Here is an 18,129-nt window from a genome sequence, read left to right as displayed (position 1 = left end):
CGTTCATTTATTGCGACGCACCAACTTGGAGCCGTTTTGATTCGTCACCCAATCCAAAAGCTACCAGGAAAAGCGTGGCCCTTTTGTGGTGCATGGGGAGTGGGTACCTGTTCCATCATCAGATGCAATGGTCTCTGCCAGCTCTTTAACCTGATCTAATCCAGCCACGTTCTCCTCTATTTTATCATCTGATTCCGATTTCTCGCTTCCCACTGTTCCATTCTCTGCGGAGGCCCCATTCTCCAGCACGCCCAAGTTCTCCTGCTTGTTGGCCTTCTGCTGCATCAGCTGCAGAGCAGCCAGTTTCATGAATAAGAGATATCTACAGGACAGGACAGGACAGGACAGATCTAAACAATGCAGCATTCAGCAAAATAATCCCGATGAGCCAAACAACCAGACTAGAGGATAATCCAAAAGGCTTGCTCTTTCTCTGATAGATATAAGATCACAGAGGCTAAAGATGGACCATCTGAACCCTGCCAGGGCATGTCATAGTCCACATCTCAGACAGCGGAGCAGTACGACACTTGACCGACAGACAGGACATTGGCCCACTGGTGAGCCACAGTCACTACTGGTGTTAGGGCTGCTGCACTGTTCAATAGCCATCATGCTGGGAAATTAACTCCCCGCCGTCAGTACACTGCTTTCTGCCACTAACCACAGGATATAGCTTAGGGGTCCCTCTATCTCCAATGTCTGATCTCAGAAGGTCCAGGAGCACAGGGCTCCTATAAGAACAGCAGCAGCACTTACCTAAGACCGTAACAGATGGAGTTTTACCTACTTTATATGGGTCAGTGAGTGGCAGGACCCCCGTGCTGTTGGCCTGGCAGGGCTAAAGCTGAGCAGTTAAGGAGGGGGTAGCACTCCAAGAAACACCTCGCTGCAGTAGGAAGTGAGACTGGTGATTCAGCAGGTGGCGTTTCTCCTGGAGTCAGCACTGAAGCAGTGTCTCAGCACGGCAAGAGGGCCAGGCCCGCACCGTCAGAGACGGCGAGGGAAATCTAGATCCTGACCATGTGTGGTAACTCAATATCCCACAGGCGGCCACACAGAAGTCGGAGAGTTAACCTCAGCTCAGGTAGTTCCCTGCCTCTTGCAGTTGCCACAGGACATGGTGTTCTTGTTCAATCTCTCACGTAAACACCATGCAGTGTCACGCAGCTGCTACGGTCCGCCCTAGAGGGCAGTTGCCATGATCTCTGTATGTACATAACCCTTTCTTGCCTCCACGGGGCTCAGGGAGCGTCTAAAGTGCTTGGAGATCCTTAGAAGACTAGTGCTACAGGAGCAGCACCACTCTTATTACCTAGACACTGATTGTGCAGGGCATTTTTGGGGAAAGGAGAAAGAACTGGAGATTAAAACCACGACATCCTTCCTCAGTTCTTCCATAAGCCTTTCAGAAGCCCCACTGTTTTAATCTCTCACCAAGAAAGTTTTTATAACAGCACCTGTCGGGGTGGGGGATGAGGGGAAAAAAAAAAATATTAGCTACATGCAAATGGAAGTTTTGCTAGGATGCAGCATCTCTGGAACGATGCTGCATGCATTCTGGCCTGTGCTGATATCACCCAGCAGGGCTGGGTGGGTGGGGTGAACTCTGCTGAACTCACCTGTGCTCTACAAAGGCATCCACCAGCTCCTGCCTGAGACAGCAAAGCTTGTGCCTGTGCTGCTTGGGAAATCCCATTTTCTTACATTCTTCCGGCATCTCCTCCCCTTCGACCGGCAAAAAGTTCAGGTCGGGGGGAAAGGTGCGGAGCAGGTCAAGGATATAGTGGCGTCCATCATTGCCAATGATGCCTTTGCACTCCACAGACGAGCACAGCTCCACCTCCTCGTTCTTGTCATTCAGAACTTTGTGCTTCTGGATCTTGAGGGGCCGGCTGGTCTTCTCCAGCAGCTCCAGGTACTTGGGGTGAGAGACAATGGTCTTGCCGAAGTCTATCGACCCGTAGATGACGCTCTGCTCCTGCTCTCGTTCTAAGATCCCTGGAATGATGGACTGTGCCGTGACCCGGTAACCCCGGTAATCCACCACCACGGTCCCCAACGTGTACAGCCCCTCAACGTCCACCGCGTTATAGGTCCGCACCCCGTTGAGGTCGTTGGTGGGCGCCACGTAGGCGGCGACGTCCCCCCCGAAGTCCTTGTAGTGGTCGCGGACATCGAAGCCCAGGCTGAAGAAAATGTTGTTCCAGATGAACATCTGCATCTTGGTCTCCTCACTGGGATTGATGGCCATGACGTTGCCATCGATGACGGCCATGGCTCCTCTGGTAGCAGCCGCTGTGAAGTCGCTGTGGACCTGTGTGTTAGGAGGCGAAGGGAAGCATGAAGGCAGGAGTGAGCTGGGTAAAGAGAGCAGGCTGTCCACTGACAACATACTCCCAGCACTTGCCCTCCATTCTGCCTGAAATCCCCTCAGCCACCACCTCACGGGGGCCAATGGCCGGGAGAGCGGTTTTCACCCTCACGAGTCTGGCTGATACTTAGATACTGAACACTTTATGGACTGGCTCCTGTTTCTTCAGCTTGGCCCCTTGGGGTGCTACCATGAGAAGGTATCTGACCAATGGGAGCTAATCCCTGACCTGCCCCATTTGCTGAATGCCCCTCCCCCCCGGTTCAAAGCAAGGCTGCGTGGTATGAAACAGGAGCACTGGGCTGGGAGGAGACTCCGCCATTGCTGGCAGCACGAGCAGAGCAGGGACATCAGGAGAACGAGTCTCTCCCATCAGTCTGGGAGATGGGGAGAGATGAAGACAAAGCTCCTGGCCTGAATCTTAGACACCTGAGGCAAAGCATCTGGGCTTATAAAGATTAAACCACAAAGCTCCAGCGAAGCTCTCAGTCAACCCAGGGTGGGTCTCTAATTGGACTGGGAATGGATTACCTACAATTTGTGTCTAATCCCCCCCCCCCCACACACACACACCTCAAGATTACCTTGAAAATGGCTCGTTCTCTCAGCAGCCTCTCTGGCAGATTCTTGCGGGGTAGCTCTCGTGTGGTTTGCAACTCCTCGTTCCAGTCTCTGGTCTGAAAGGGGCAAGTCTCAGGTGAAACAGGGGTGGGGTTGGTATTTGTAGTTTACGAGCTAGTTTGCAGGAGTCTACCCCCCACTCCAGATCAGAAAGGCAAATGAAGTCAGAACTGCATAGCATTTAAAAAGAAATTCCTCAGCAGCAGCACACTCACAGCTAAAGTTCATTTAAACAGCAAGCTGTGATAGATCTTGCATTGTCCCAGTTACCCAGTGCAGCTTAGCTGGAATATCAACAAAGGGTTTGATGTAATGCGATGCTGAATTAATTAGCCAGCATACTGAGATTTAATTATATTACAGCTGGGCAGAGAACCAATATTTTGCAACCCCAAGGAACTTTCAACATTCTTAGGGCCACAGCCATCAAGCCCTAAGGGCTGTTTCAAGCCAAGCGCTCAGGAAGGAGGACTAGCCAGTCATTTAGGTCCTGATCCTGCAAGGAGTTCTGCCGAAGCTTAATTTTGTGTACTCACTGTAGTTTCCTGACTTCAGTGGGATTACTCACAGTGAGTGAAGTTGAACATGGGTATATAAGCCTTTGCAGTATCAGGGCCTAAACCTTTATTAAAAAAAAAAAAAACAACCCCACCCCCGCAAACATGCTGCAAAAGATACTTCTCCAGAGAGGTCCATGTGCAGAGCAATGTTATGATCTGAGCTGCAAGATAATTCTATCAGGTGGAAGGACAGGAGGCAAATTTAATGGTTGAAGAAGGTAGCTAAGATTGTCAGGATCCTGGCTCTGAGACACACCTTGCACAGGACACTTGCTGTTTTGTGCCTCTACCTGCAAGATGAGGATATTAATTCTCCCCTTGCTTCCCATGGATGCCGGGAGGTTGTTATCCCTTGGTAAGCAATTTTCAGTTCTCTTTGTGAAAGGCACTAAGAGCATCATCACCATCATGAACAGTCGTACAGCATGCAGCTAGATATACCTGTCCAGGTATGTGCTCTTCATAGCCCAGCCTTGACGTATAAGCATCTTCCGCCCTCACGCAGTCCATGGCGTGCTCTGCCTGTGGTGCCGTCCAACTGTAAACCTGGAAGGGGGTGGCTATCCTTTCAAAGGGATGCCTCTGAACCCTAGGCAGGAGTTCACAGCTATCAGATTATTTCCACTGAAGTGGACTTTAGATTTGGAGAACACAACAAGAATTCTCCTCCCCAACAAAAGCTTATCAACAAGACCCAACATCAGCCCTATAAAGGTAACACAGCCAGCTCAACAAGTGTCATCTGATCAAGACCCACGCTCGGAACTGGCCTAAAACTCAACAGCAACGTGGAGAATAAACTGGGCTTGGTACCTTTTATTCAGTCTTGTTCTTGGAACCAAGCTAGCTTTGTATGGAGAAAGCTCTCCCCACCCCAATCTTACAGATGTGTTAAGTCACTCTATGTTGGAGCTAGGGTCATGCCTGTGCTAAGCCCTGGCCCAGAGGGATTGTTGTTATAAAAATATAGTGTATCTGCCAGTGAAGCGAAAAAGCAAGCTTCATCTAATGGCCTTTTGTGTAGCTTCTCTGCTCTCAGCAGGTGTCAGAATCCCATCTGTACTCAGTTCTGACTCAACAGGCAACAGACTAATCATTTTTTAAAATGGCCAGATAGTCACAGTGGAGGGTTTCAGGCCACAGCTAATTTCTAGCTTTCGTATAGTGTCACTTTCATCTCCCTAATGAGACCAGATGCAGGATTTTTGAACGTGTGTGTCAATTTATATCCTGCAGAGCCCAGACAGTTCATTAAGTGGACTCTCCAAAGGTTTTGTCTGGGAGCAGAGTAAGTGGGTCCCTATCGCAAGGACAAGGTTATAAAACAATTAGCACATGTAATAATAAAAAATAAAGTTACACAGATTTACAAGAAATTCACACGCATGCGTGTTTGCAGGTTTGTAATGATCAGAAGAGTAGTTTTAAACAAAATCACTGTGCGATACTTTCCCTCATATTATACTGGTTTTAGTCTTAGTTCTCTATGTCCATGCAAGAATGCTAAGATCTATCAAGGACTGTTACAGAACCGCGTACTGCTTTTCATTAACTCTTTGGTGCCTGGCTAGGCACACCAATCGCAATAAGATATCTGCTCCATAGATTCCTGAGGGCATTTGTTCTTCCAGTCCCACCTTTACTGGGGTTAAAGCCCCAAGAAAAAAAGGGTGTCCCTTTCTCATGTACTCCCCGGAACCCAACCTTGTACACAGGCATAGACATTAGATTTCTAATCAGTGCAGTGACAAGGAACTTAAGAGTTCCAGCCAAAAAGCAGGCCTTATGCTAATATGTTTACATGCTCTCAGGGAAGGTGGTCTAATGGTTTCCGGAAAAGCTACCAAGGGGATTAGATGTCAGGACTCCTGGGTTCCATGCACAGCTCTGTCACCGACTTGCTGAGTAGCCCTGGGCAAATCACTTCAGCTCTGCACCTTAGCTTCCCCATCTGAAATGAGGATTTCACTACCTACCTCACAGAGATACCATTTGTAAAAAGCTTGGAGATCCTTGCTACAAAAATGCAAAGTTTCATCTAATTTCCTGTAAGCATCCCCCAGCTCTGACTGAAGAAGAGTGTTACGAGCCAGACAGCACCATGCAATCCCCTGGACAGCAAGCCAAATATCTGAACCTCACACCAAGCCATTTGACCAATCAGAAAAGCCAAGGCAGCTCAACATGGAAACACTGCTGCTACCGTTTCTTCTGAAGAGCTGCGAAATTTCTTTTGAAGGTCGGGCTGATCTGGTTAAGGAGTTCCACCAGGGAATGACTGAGAAAACTCGGATTGGCAGGTTTAGGATTAAAATTATATGCTGTCGACCTGCAAAGAGAAAGAAGCTCTTGTTACAGCAGAAATAAAAATACCACTGTCTTGTCAAGATAAGGCGGTGGCATTTTGGCAGCTTTTAATTTACACACCGTATGAAATGGCTCAAGATGGGAAAAAAAAAAAACCAGACGCAAGATTTGCAAAATAGAGACCTTTGTGACATGTTCTCTACTAGTCAGATAGGCTGTAATAGGCTCCGTTGAGGGTCATCTACTCCCTCCACTTAAACCACAATCAGCATCTTTGAGCCTGCATCCTGATAGATGGGGTAGCAAATGTTACTAGAATCAGTCTAGCCACCATCAGAGTTATGTTTTCCCTTCCTAGCTTGAAAGGTGGATTTCACGAGCAGGGCTTCTTCTGTGTTTTGATCACATGGACCACCTCTTAATAGACCTCTCCCTTCCCAAATCGGGAAGACCTGCCTCCCAGATCCACTCCTGGTCAAAGAGCAGTTGCTTTTTTTAAATAGCTTTCACGGAATATTCGGACAAGAAATAGAATGTTAGATTTGAGAAGGTGGAGTCACCAGGACCACACGAACCAGATCTCACCACAGTTCACCAGCTATTGGTCTGCAGGCCACATTCTCGGAAACTCTTATCAGGAGTAGTTTATTTTGACTGTGGGCAACACCACCTGCATTCCAATGGCCTAAAAATCAGACACTTTACTCACAGGAGTTAAGTTATGCACACGCTTAAACTTTTTACTTTCCTAGTCCCAACCCTGCAGATTTTGAAAAGGGCTACAGACCACCCATAAAAGCTTCTCTTCAATTATTTCTTCTGTGAGCTGGCTTTGCATTGGTCTCAGTGGCTCACTCTCCCTCTGAAGGAGAGCAGAACACAGACACCCTCAACTTGCACGTTCTCCTCCTTAGTGAAGGGGGTCTGGTTCTAGTTCAGACTACTGTTTCCTCCATGAATTAGGACCTTACCATCTTCCAGCCCATCAGCTACATTTGCCAAGGAGATTAGCTAGTCTGGCAAAATTCTACTCACTCACAGCAAGCACAACACAATCCGTTTATTTATTATTTGCATTAATGTAGCACCTAGAAGCTCTAGTCACTGACCTCACTGTTTATCATCTACAGTCATGGTAAAGGATGGGCAAGTAAAATATATGCCTGGGCTGGTCAACTGCCAGATTTTGCAAGGCTGGGATAGACACATGCTTCAAGGCATAAGATGATCACCATGGGGGTCAGGAAGGAATTGCCTCCCATTTCAAACACCACTGCACAATTAGCTTGGAGCATCACGGAAAGTGTTACCTTCTTCTAAAGAATCAGGCACTTATCTACTGCTGAGGAAGGATACCAGACTTGGCCAAGTAGCTCAATCCAGAATGGTAACACCTAGGATCTTGCATAAATGCAGGGTTATATTAGGCTACTCACTACCGAGATAAAGACACTTCGTTTTAAGCCAGTTAAGGCAAACAAGAGGAGGAGAGTCATATTTACTCACTGATTCAGGTAAAATCCTCTGGTGGACGCAGTGATACTAACGTGTCGATCCTCCACAGTGATGATGTACAGATACATGAGGTCTCCATGCATTTTCCGGTTGCCAGGAGGGGGGTTCCAGCCACTCATGGTCAAGACTTTTAGGCACTGCAAAGGCTGTGAAGCACACAACACGAGCGCTTCCATCAGTCCGGATCCCCTGTTTCACAACACACTTCACATGGCTAGAATGCACACACTCATGTGCAAGCTCTCTCTCTCTCACACACCCCATCAGTCCCTGCCAAGTTAGTGGTCCTGAAAGTACGCACCCACTAAGCACTTTGCAAGTCTTGCCCATGGGATATTCTACAGCTCACACCCAAGCATCAGAGCGTCGCTCTTTATCCATAGTTGAAGAGCAGATCCTCCATGGCTTTAGACAGTACAAGGCATGGATTTCTTGACGCAATGGTTCTCAAAACAGCAGCTGCAAAAGCTGTGTTGGAATCCAAATGGGAAGGTATGGGAAGCACCAGTGTAATTAGACTAAAGCAATCTGAAGCCCCAGTATCCTAGAATTTGCAAGGGGTAGAAACGCAAGATCTCTCCTCCTCCCTCAACCCTTTCAAGACAATGGGTCACTGCTATAAAGTGATCCACCTATCCCGTGTAGTCTGTGTGCAAAATACTGGACCTTAAACTTTATGCCGGTGGCCTAGCAGTGCTAGCTATTCAGGCACAGGTCCAGCACTCACCAGAGCAAGTCCCAAAGGTCACTTCAATGTAACTTTCAATCCCTGAATGTGTCCCTTCAAGAGGGGCCCAGACAGCCATCTTCAAAGATGCTAGAGAACTCTACCTTCCAGTCTCTGTTCTGGGGCTGGAGGGCACAAAGAGGTCTCTCTTTGCCACCTGGCAGGATATGTTCCGGAGGGGTGCAGTCAATTTGTTCCATTTCAGTACCTTTCTTCTTCCGTTTCCCACTGTCTAAACAAACGGACAGACAGGAGATGAGTGCTGCACAGTGACTGCCTGGTCGCATGCAGTGCAGAATATTTCCACGTGGGATTCGATTGCTGGAATCCCCCTCCAGAATTGACCCCATCTGTTTGGACTGTTGGAACTACACTTAAGCTACGACCACTATGCAAACAACTGACAGCTGCTCCCTTCTCCCAGCCTGACATTAACATTATAGCACGGAGTGGTTTTTATTAAGCATCGAGGCTGGAGTTTGCAAAGCAACCTAAAGGAGTTAGATGTTTATAACCCTTTGAAAGGTTACCTCTGCCTTGTAAGCTAGTGTATCCGGAAACAACAATTTCCACCTTTCCGTTTCGCTTCTAAGAGTGAAAACATCCCAGCATGAATATAACTAGCCTTAGAAGGATTAGATTTTTCATCAATAAACATCCATTTCACCATATGCACGCTAACCAATGGAACAATGTTTCCGTCAATAATAATCAAAATGTACAGACAGGCAAAGTAAGAAAAAAGTGGCTTTAGAACCCATTAGAATTTGATTTAAGGCCACTTACTTTGTGTATTTTGACATGCGATGGTGAAACTTGTGTTTGAACCCTTATAAAACTTTACCTTCTTGAATCTCAGTGTTGACTGTCATTAAATAATTATTGGCTGACTACCCCATAATTTCTTGTAACTGCCAAGATTTAAGATTGATAAAATAATTAAAAAAAATTTAAAAAACAAACAATTGATCTGTCAAAATTATGGAGGAAAAAAAAAATCAAATTCTGCCATACCTAAATATAACTGCAGCTTAACGTTCCTGGGTTACGACACTTCCCAAATGAGAGTGGCTGGCTGCTCAACACTTGTGAAATTCAGGTTGCTTATCCAGATACAGACTTGGGATCCTAACGCTGGGCACCAGGTTTTGAAAGTTTTGGCCAATATTTGAATAGACAAACAGTCCCCCACCTAGAACTCTCTCTACTGCACACCTTCACGTTAGAGCCTGGGAAAGTGCGCTCACATCCTGCAGTCATTTAAGCCACACAAGCACCTAATATAGACAAAGTACACATTAAATGGCCTGCAGCTAGTGACAGAACCAGGAAGAACAGTCAGGACTCCTGACTCCACAGCGTCTAGTCACTTAACAATAGATCATTTATATCAGGGAAGGCGTGTTGAGAGTTTGTCCCCTAGGCCCCACTGATATGGGGCATCCAGACATTAAACCAAGCACTTTAATCGATTAAGCGCTCAGCGTGGTGGAACGGCTGCATTTTCCACCACAGCGGAGGGGTTCCTCAAACCCGAGAAGCCTTCTGTCCCATACCTCCTAGGTCTCCTTCCGTGAAGATGCTCAGGAATGAGAGCGAATTGCAGTCCACGCCATTGAAAGCATCGGACGGGTCAAGGCTCTTCAGAAGGTCCCGAATGTGACGCACGTGTATCCTGGCTTCCCGTACTGTGTAGGGCTCTGATCATCAGAAGGGAGAGAGAGTCTCAGGGTCACCACAGTTTGCACCCATCGTGGCTCTGGAAGGTCTCTGCACACACAGGGAGCTCAGCCAGGGATTAATTTTGCCCACCTCATTTTATAGCCGTTCTTGTCCCTCACTAAGGACAAGCAAGGGAGGCACAAGCACAAAGAGCCACTGGCAATTTTACATCACCATCCACTTGCGCGTTGCTGCAGCATGACAAGACACCTCTGCCTGCGTGAAAAAGGTCTCGCAAGCCGCCTGACCTCATCTGTAAGCTTTCAGGGCCTTTCTTGGGAAGCAGGTACAGCCTATGAGCCCAAACTCCAATAACCAGAGAAGACGACTGAGGATGGAGTTGGATTCCACTATTCTGCTGGTGTGTTCTGCTTTAGGCAGACAGGGCAGCCACGAAGTGGCATTTGCCCCTGGCATATTTGGCATGGGTGAAGCTCACTGGATACAGGAATACCCCCCACTGTGCAATTGCTGCCCTCCCAGGGCCTGACTTGCTTTATATGATCAACTTCACCGTTCATGGATACTACGTGGGACCCAGTAGTTTGCTGGTTACCTAGCCATTCCCCTGCAGGCTAAGGGTGCAAAGACTAGCGGCAACAGGAAGTTACCCCCCGCCTGACGGATGCTCAGTGACTTGCATGAGTGATCTCAGTCCAGTCCCCAACCATGGAAAGGGGTCACACTGCAAGAACCATGTCCACAACTGATTTTCTTGCAGCCTGGCACCAGAGGGGCCTAGGACTGAATGGGCCATGGGATTGGTCCTGACAAGTGAGGGCTAAGGCAAGGAGGTGGCAGCAAGGAGTGATCATTGGGGACGGAGAGGGCCCCTCCCCTTCTCCAAAGAGCTCAATCAAGTGCGATGTCCTCACTGGTACTAAGTCTGTAGAAAGACAATCCAGAGGCTTCATTTTCTATCACTCAGCTGGTTCCTCCGCCCCCCACGTTTATAGAACGTGCCTTCAACCACTTTCAGCACCGACCCCTCCTGCAGCCCTTCAATGGTTTTCAGCTCTGCAAAGTTATCCAGGACATTCCCATCCAGCTGCAGAGAAAAGCAGGTTCGGTGACAGGTGTCCTCTCTGTCCATCAGCACTTGGTGGATCTCCTGCACCATCTCTTGAGGAGAGACCTTAAATAAACAAACAAATAAACCAAATGAGTTACATGCTCAGCTCCACCTCCTTCTTGTCCTTGGGCACTAGGCATTTATGGCTAGAAAAGAGTGAACAAGGAAAGGTTACAAAAATATTAAGCATTTGGGGCCAGATTTTTAAGGATGCCAGTGGCAAAATGGATAATTAGGAACCGAGACTGCTATTTCCCCCCCCATCAAGTTTACTTTGCACACACAGTGGTGTGCTGTGCATGTACAGCCACACTGCACTTTGGGGAGAAGTTCAGCCTTCAAGCACGCAGCTTCAGCAACAGACAAAGCTGTCTTGACTTGAGCGACTGGCCTACCGAGGCTCCTCTCTAACCCCTCCGCCACGTTTCAAACATTGTTTTGGCCATTCTCAAGGTATGCAGACCCAGGATGGTTTACATAAGCTGCTGTAAACAGCACAGCCTGCTATTATTAGCCTATTAAATCTAACAGCTGAAGGGAATTAAAGGAAAAAGGAGTCATATTCAGGTTCATCTGGTTGCGCTGCAGAAATCAGTTAACTGTATTTTCTGCTGGTCACAGGTAGTTACGGTTCCTCTTTCATTTAGAGACACAGACGACTCCGGGAAAAAGCTTTCCCTAGGCTGTTTTTTCAGTGCCTAAGTGTAATGGCAGCCGAGTATGTCCAAGCCCATCCTGACCTGTGGGGACATCACATGCTAGTATATTCAACCCAACTCTCGTGACAAAAAGGAGCTTCTGTAACAACTCTCCCACAAGCAGGAACTCATTTTAACTCTCAGCCGCAGCACATATTTGCACACAGCTTTTAGCACCGTCCCCGAAGCACCTACCTGGAATCCTAGGGACCCAAAGAGACTATGGATTATCATCCCTCTCGGGGCGTGGAAGGCACCTCCTTTACAGAGACCAACTCCACCACTAGTGACTGACCCACTTTCCACAGCCTCCTTGGCACCTCACTGCAGCAAGGCTCAGGAACCTGCCCCATCTCATAGCCCTGGAGGAAGGCAGGTGAGCAGATCTCTCCCTTTCTCATTCTGCCAGGCAAGGCAGCCCTTCTCTGAGCAGCTAGAAGGGCCGGCTGTTCCACCCGACATGCTCAGCCTGACTTTGCCTCTCATGAGCTCACGTTGCCTCTCCAAGCTCAGGACCTTGGATCCAGAATGATTTTTAATCTTGGATCCTGCTGCACGCAGCCAGCTACACAATGCCGCTGGACAAGAATGGAGGGGAGAGAACAAGCCTGGTGGTGCATGAAAAGAGAGAGGAAAGCTCTCAAAGCTGCTCCATCATACAAAGCAAAGCCACGGCTCACACTGACAGGGTTGGAAGGTGTGGTAGTAGGAAGGCTAACAACTGGATACTAGAGGGGAAACAGCACACTCCTACAGGCACTCTGAGACATGGTCACATCTCCCAAATGCCATTGGCTCCCCATTTGTTTCAGGATCCAGTGCACAACGCCTTCCTTGTTGTCAACTGACCCTCCACAGGTTTGCCTCCAAGACTACATCTCCCTTTGCTTGTCCAGCCGCCTCTCTTTCCCTTCGCATTGCCTTCTCCTCTGCAGCTCTGTCTCATTGTCCTCAGGCAAGATTTGAGAAGGGAGAGGAAAAACAGCCAGCCAGGGAGGAAAGGCGTCTGTGACCATGAGATGCTAGCTAAGCATCACTATTAAATTAAACAGACTTCCTGCAAGTGCAACTCTGCCAAAACACAGCCAGCCAGCCACCTGTTCTTTCCCCTTCACTCACTGGGAGAGATGGTCCCATGTACATGCACCAACCTCAAAGGCTTCTGGTTAGCTTTTGCCATGCTATGTATGCCGGTATAGGGAAACCTCACGGAAACAGAGTTCTAATCCCAGCCCTGACACTGCTTTCCCGCCTTCCCCCAACACCCGGGGCAAGTGATTTAACATCTCTCTTCTTCCCGCCCCCCTGTCATCTCTAAGGATAAGGCCAGACCTACCTTCCTCCCTCACACAGATATGGCTGAGAGGATTAATTAGTTAGCGTTTGTCTAACAGCACTTTGAAGATTAGCTTTGCAAGTGTCATGCTATATGCTGGTATAAATGATTAACACGCAAGCCAGCAAGGGTCAGCCAATCTGGGCACAAGCACCTTATCCCGTCCGGGTCTTTCCCTCATAACCGCCTAGTTCTCAACCGACGCTCACCTGCAGGGAAAAAGGTTCTATTCCCGGAGCGTAAATCTTGACGGTGAAGCCAGTGTCCTGTATGACGATAACTTCCTGGTCATTTGCATCATCCCCTGGGTCAGCCTCCTCGTGGCCATTCTGCCTGGTTTCCTCCTTGAGGTGCTCGTAAGAGCCGTCACCGTTCATTAAAGCCATGCCAGACGGATGTTCTAGTCACAACGCGGGAAAGGAGAGAGAGATTTAGCAAGGGCCCAAACAGAGGCAGTCGCCGCGGGTTGTTTAACATACCAGCCTACCATAAGCTGGTGACCTCCATTTCAACAATCTGTGGTTTAAAAAAAGCCAAAGTAATTACATTTCCCACCCATACAATTGGTGGGTAATAGACATAGGTATGCCATACTTTAACGCTTGCACACGTAACACCCTTTCTCTTGCCCAACGGGTACACATCCCCCAAAGAGAGCAGAATTAGCAGGGCACAGGTAGGGGGGAAGAGAGAAACAGGGAGAATGGCTCAACCTACAAAAAGTCAGTTCAATTTTAAGAACCTTTTTAATGAAAAGAGATGGGTGTGTGATGCTTTGCAGCCTGAGGGCAGCTGTAACTGGTGCACCAACAAGTTACGTAGGTTCTTAAATACCTTCCCTTGCTCTCCCGTTCAGCTAAAAATCAGGCAGTTTCATTGCTAACCTGCATGTCACGTGGGACCCAAGCTACTTCACAGAAACACAAACTGCTCCCACGCCCCTGTGTGCGTCACGCAACTTTTTACATTTTAAAAATACTTTGCAGATGTCTTGCAGTACACAGGGAGTGACTTTGCTTGAAGAACACGTCAGCTGACACATGCAAAATGAAATGACTTCTTGTTCTGCAGTTCCTCCATGCCCACTCTGGTCCTACTGCCTGGACATAGCCAGATTTTCTTACTAATGACAATCTGCACATATAGAAGCCATTGGCAGTGTGATAAACGGCAGTGATCTGTTCAAAATCCATAACACTGTGAAATCGTGTCCTGGAGAGTCATATGAAATCCCTACCTCAATAATTGAAATGAGACTGGGCAGAACACCAGGGAATGTGCTGTAGGGAAAATATTACTGTGCTGGTCATGAAGGAAGGGGCTGGCCTGGATGATCTAATAAAAGAGCTGCACAAAATTTAATTTAGTTAAAATATGCTGTTTCCTCAAAGCTGAAAGCTTTTGCAAGCAGCACATCAGTCTCAGTGAAGTTTTCATCAGGATGGTTTAAGGAGAGACGCTGTCACCTTGTAGCCTGGTGGTTAAGAACAATGACCGGGGATGTGGGAGACCCAGGTACAAGTCCCCGCTCTGCCTGATTCAGAGTGATCTGAGATGAATAACTTCTGTTCTGGTGCCCTCCTTACCAGGAGACAGCCACTTTCCACACTGAAAAAGATATTTTCCCCCCCCTCCCAAGAAAGTAAGTTTTTTTCTTTGTTCCAATACAGAACTAAAACAAATGTCACAAACTCAAAAACTGCCATGAAATGAAATTGTCATCCTCTTACTCAATAGGTTCTTTACATTTCTACTACTTCTAGAGAGTTACTGTCTCATTCCTAGCTGCATTTCTGGGTATTCCATAGCATCTGCATAAACGCTTTTAACATGCTACTCCATTTTTGTAGATGATTCGAGTGAAGACAAGCATTGTGACGCTCCAATACACATCAGCGAGCATCAGCCTCGCTAGACCCAAAGCATCAGCTCCTTGTGCAGCCCCAGGATGGTCAGGTAACCACCCAGCCTCTCACTTTTACCATCTGGAAAATGAGGATAAACATATTTACTTGCCTGCCTCTTGAAGGTGCCACAAGACTTAAGTTATTAACACCAGCAAAGCACTAAGCGTCCTCTCTCATAGGATTATTATTCTGGTATTATGGCTCCAGATTACAATCACTCCTAATTTACTGGCCTCCTAACGGCAGATGACTGTCAAGGCCAAATTACAACAGGGAGCACATTCAAGAAATGGGGCAGGAAACAATTTCTCCCTATCCAATGGGACGGGGTAAACAGCAGAGCTGTTTAAACAGCCTCTGGTGCCATCAGCAGTGGCTGCCCAGATGCTAATGTTTAGTGTCTCTCTACAGCGTCTCCCACGCATGCTGTGCTTTAACAGAAACCACAAGCAGAGCTGACTAAAGGCTCCACTGGGATTCTGACATGCCTAAGCCATGCTGGGAAAGACGAACAGACACACTGCCCGAGTAACCGTGCCCTGAGAAGCCGGGTCTTTGAAAGGCACATCCCCAGAGCCCCCGGGGAGAGGCACCCCTTGTTACACCTACAGAGCAGAGCTCCCTTCAGACAACCTGGTGCATGAGGGGGAGGCGGGATGAGGCCACAAGATGCCCCTGAAATGTTACTCTGGGGTTACTAGCATCAATGACAGCACTGTCCCTCCCCTCCCACATAACCGGACTTCTGGAGCCTAGGACAAGGCTGATTCTGCGTGGGTGCCATCGGAGGGGGAAGGGCTCCCTTGCTGTACTCTAGCGCACGTGAAGGTGGGGAGGCAGGGTTTAGCCCCAAGCGGGCTACAGTGGGCCCCATGTACGGCAGGCTACTTTAAACTTTGGGGAGCTTTCACTTGGTGTCAGCAGACACACAAAGGCCAGTCTTTATGCTCTTCCACCCAGGAGCCACCCTGAAGCTCTTGCGTGCACCTCTCGCAAACCACATGGGTTCAGCGCAGCAGGCCTCATTCCATCCCCTCACACTAGGATCCCACGGGTGCTATAATCAACCCGATATTTGCAGCTCTGCACACATGTGTCTATCTCCTATTAGCCCACCAAAGAATTGCGTGTGAGGAGGCATACCACACAAACAGACCCGCAAGAGATACCTAGTTTGGATACAACAGCCACTCCAGCAACAGAGCCCATAGAGAGGAACACAGCCAATTGACATTCTCCAAGATTACTACCTTTTTCTAACACTACAAAAGCAGGAAACACATCAGATGGAAACACTTCTAAGTTCCCAGCAAGTAAGTGAATTTTCCTAAAAAGCAAGTGGAAATTAACTGACTTGCTCAGAGGTGGGCAGTTCTAGAGACAGGCATGCCACTCATTTTCCTACTACTCTTTTGTTTTTGTTTTTTGCTGAGGCATCATAGGCTAACAAATGCTGCAAGCCAGGACTACCCTGGCTCCAAGCGTGAACTGAGCCACGCCAACTGGTCATGGATAAGTGCTATTAACTCCATCTACCCAAGCGAACCCTGCCACCAAACAGGGTCAAAGGAGAGGCTGCATATGAGCTTTCCTACACAAATTCAGGGCGATGCTTCTGTTTGTGACTTTCCTGGGCTATAAAAGTTACCAACAATTGGAGTGAGCAGCATTTTGGTGGACTGCTTCCTAGCAGACTTCAACACAACAAGAAGCTGCCATCATGCAATATGGTGCAAAATAGCCTCCACTGGCCATCGGGAAAGGATATGACTTGGTCAAGCTACAGGGCAGCAAAGAGGTGGCAGTTTAATGCCTACTTGCACCACATGATCCAACTCTAGCCAGCACGGTCTCAAGTTGAGGAGCAAGAAATTAATCCTGCACCAAGAGAGAGGGTCAGTCGAGCAGAATAACCCACTAGTTTGGGTCACCTTTGGGAAAAGGAAGATGGTTTTACAAATCAAGGGAGGTTTTCAGGACAGTGTCCTTTCCATGCAAGCTGTCTCTTTCATTGCAACCCCAATTTGGAGCGGTGCAGGGGAGTCTCCTCAGGGTAAGCATCGCATACTCTGCCGTGACTCACAAAGCCTAGCAGAGCTTTGCATGGAAGTTTCGCCTACCCACTGTTAAAAGGAGTCACCAACTTTCACTGCCGCTCTGTAGAGCCAGATAGAAAGGGAGAGGACAAACAGAAACAAAGCCAGCCGTGCCAGCGTTTTCCACAGAGAAACGCCTGAGGTAATCAAACTGCACAAAGAGGGAAAGGAAAATAAATTTTATAAGCTCACCTTCAATAAAATTTAAGATTGTTAGTAACAAAAGGGAATTTTTTCTTCTTTAAAAAAAATACCCACACACTAGCCTTTTCTCTGAGAGGCAATGCAGTTTGATTTTATAATTCTCAGTCCGAACCTGGAACCGGTATGTTGTGCTATTCTATCAAAGGATATACTCACATGAGTAACTTTACTCACTTCTTCAAATTACAAAACATCTCTGGGCATCTCTCCTGTCTTTTTTACGTTTTAATTTACAAACCAATGTGTTTGTAGGACTGAGCCCCTACTCTGCACAAAAACGTGCAACACAAAATATTTTTAAAACACGGGATGGTAATTTACTGAGTCATGTCTGAGAATTGGTTGTGTTCTTTTCAGAAACCGCAGCCCAGCAGCCCCTCCTTTCCGCTCAATGACCCTGATCTTATCACTATAAACAGCAACATGGACATTCCTTCTATTTCTACATTAAACCTCTAACACTGCTTTGTGGTCATAGGTGTTCCTCTGAACCTCCAGGTTTTTCTATTATTTCAAGTGACAATACACATTTACAGTAAGAATCCTCGGCATCTGAGCCTGCCCTCCCAGGCTCTTCTAAAGTGACTGAACCATGTTCTCTTTGGGCAGACACTTCAGCTGTAACTAAATATTCTGAGCCATTGGTTCATATCACAATCCTCACCCTATGTTCAGGTTCTGCTGACCACTATGTTGAAAAAAAAAAACCAAGCAAACCAAAATATTATGGTGAAAACCAACTCTTCAGAGGGAACAGAGAACCCTGTAGTACTTGATTAAATTACATGTCACACCTGGTGTAACAGTGCAAGTAGAAGAATTTGTTTCTATCTACTCACATGGACAGACCAAAAATATACTGAGACAAGACATCATATTGTAATTATCTCTATTTGTGCTAAACCCACACATGAGGTAGGCACCTCACAAAAACAATTAGATCAAGGTCCCTGCCAAGGTGTAATTTTAAAATCCGAACTTGAATACCAC

The 18,129-nt window shown here is 47.4% G+C and overlaps 1 protein-coding gene across 4 annotated transcripts in view; it reads right to left on the bottom strand.

Moving 5' to 3' along the window:
- Positions 1 to 18,129, bottom strand: part of CLUH (CLUH binding protein of NUMT mRNA) — a 54,730-nt gene that overhangs the window by 19,581 nt on the left and 17,020 nt on the right. For 2 of the 4 annotated variants that reach the window (XM_032779443.2, XM_032779442.2), the window contains exons 2-11: positions 13,142 to 13,332; positions 10,790 to 10,961; positions 9,661 to 9,804; positions 8,209 to 8,336; positions 7,369 to 7,523; positions 5,759 to 5,884; positions 3,997 to 4,144; positions 2,959 to 3,051; positions 1,623 to 2,317; positions 108 to 322 (exon numbers count right to left, since the gene is read on the bottom strand). In XM_032779443.2, coding sequence (XP_032635334.1) covers positions 108 to 322; positions 1,623 to 2,317; positions 2,959 to 3,051; positions 3,997 to 4,144; positions 5,759 to 5,884; positions 7,369 to 7,523; positions 8,209 to 8,336; positions 9,661 to 9,804; positions 10,790 to 10,961; positions 13,142 to 13,332 — 2,067 coding nt within the window. Of the gene's footprint in view, positions 1 to 107; positions 323 to 1,622; positions 2,318 to 2,958; positions 3,052 to 3,996; positions 4,145 to 5,758; positions 5,885 to 7,368; positions 7,524 to 8,208; positions 8,337 to 9,660; positions 9,805 to 10,789; positions 10,962 to 13,141; positions 13,334 to 18,129 lie in introns of those variants that run through there. The other 2 variants (XM_075074058.1, XM_075074059.1) reach the window with 2 other exon arrangements.

Source organism: Chelonoidis abingdonii, chromosome 20 (assembly GCF_003597395.2).
Source record: "Chelonoidis abingdonii isolate Lonesome George chromosome 20, CheloAbing_2.0, whole genome shotgun sequence".
NCBI classification, from domain to species: Eukaryota; Metazoa; Chordata; order Testudines; family Testudinidae; genus Chelonoidis; species Chelonoidis abingdonii.
Note: the sequence above shows the minus strand (reverse complement) of the source record. Positions and strands in the feature narration are given on the sequence as shown.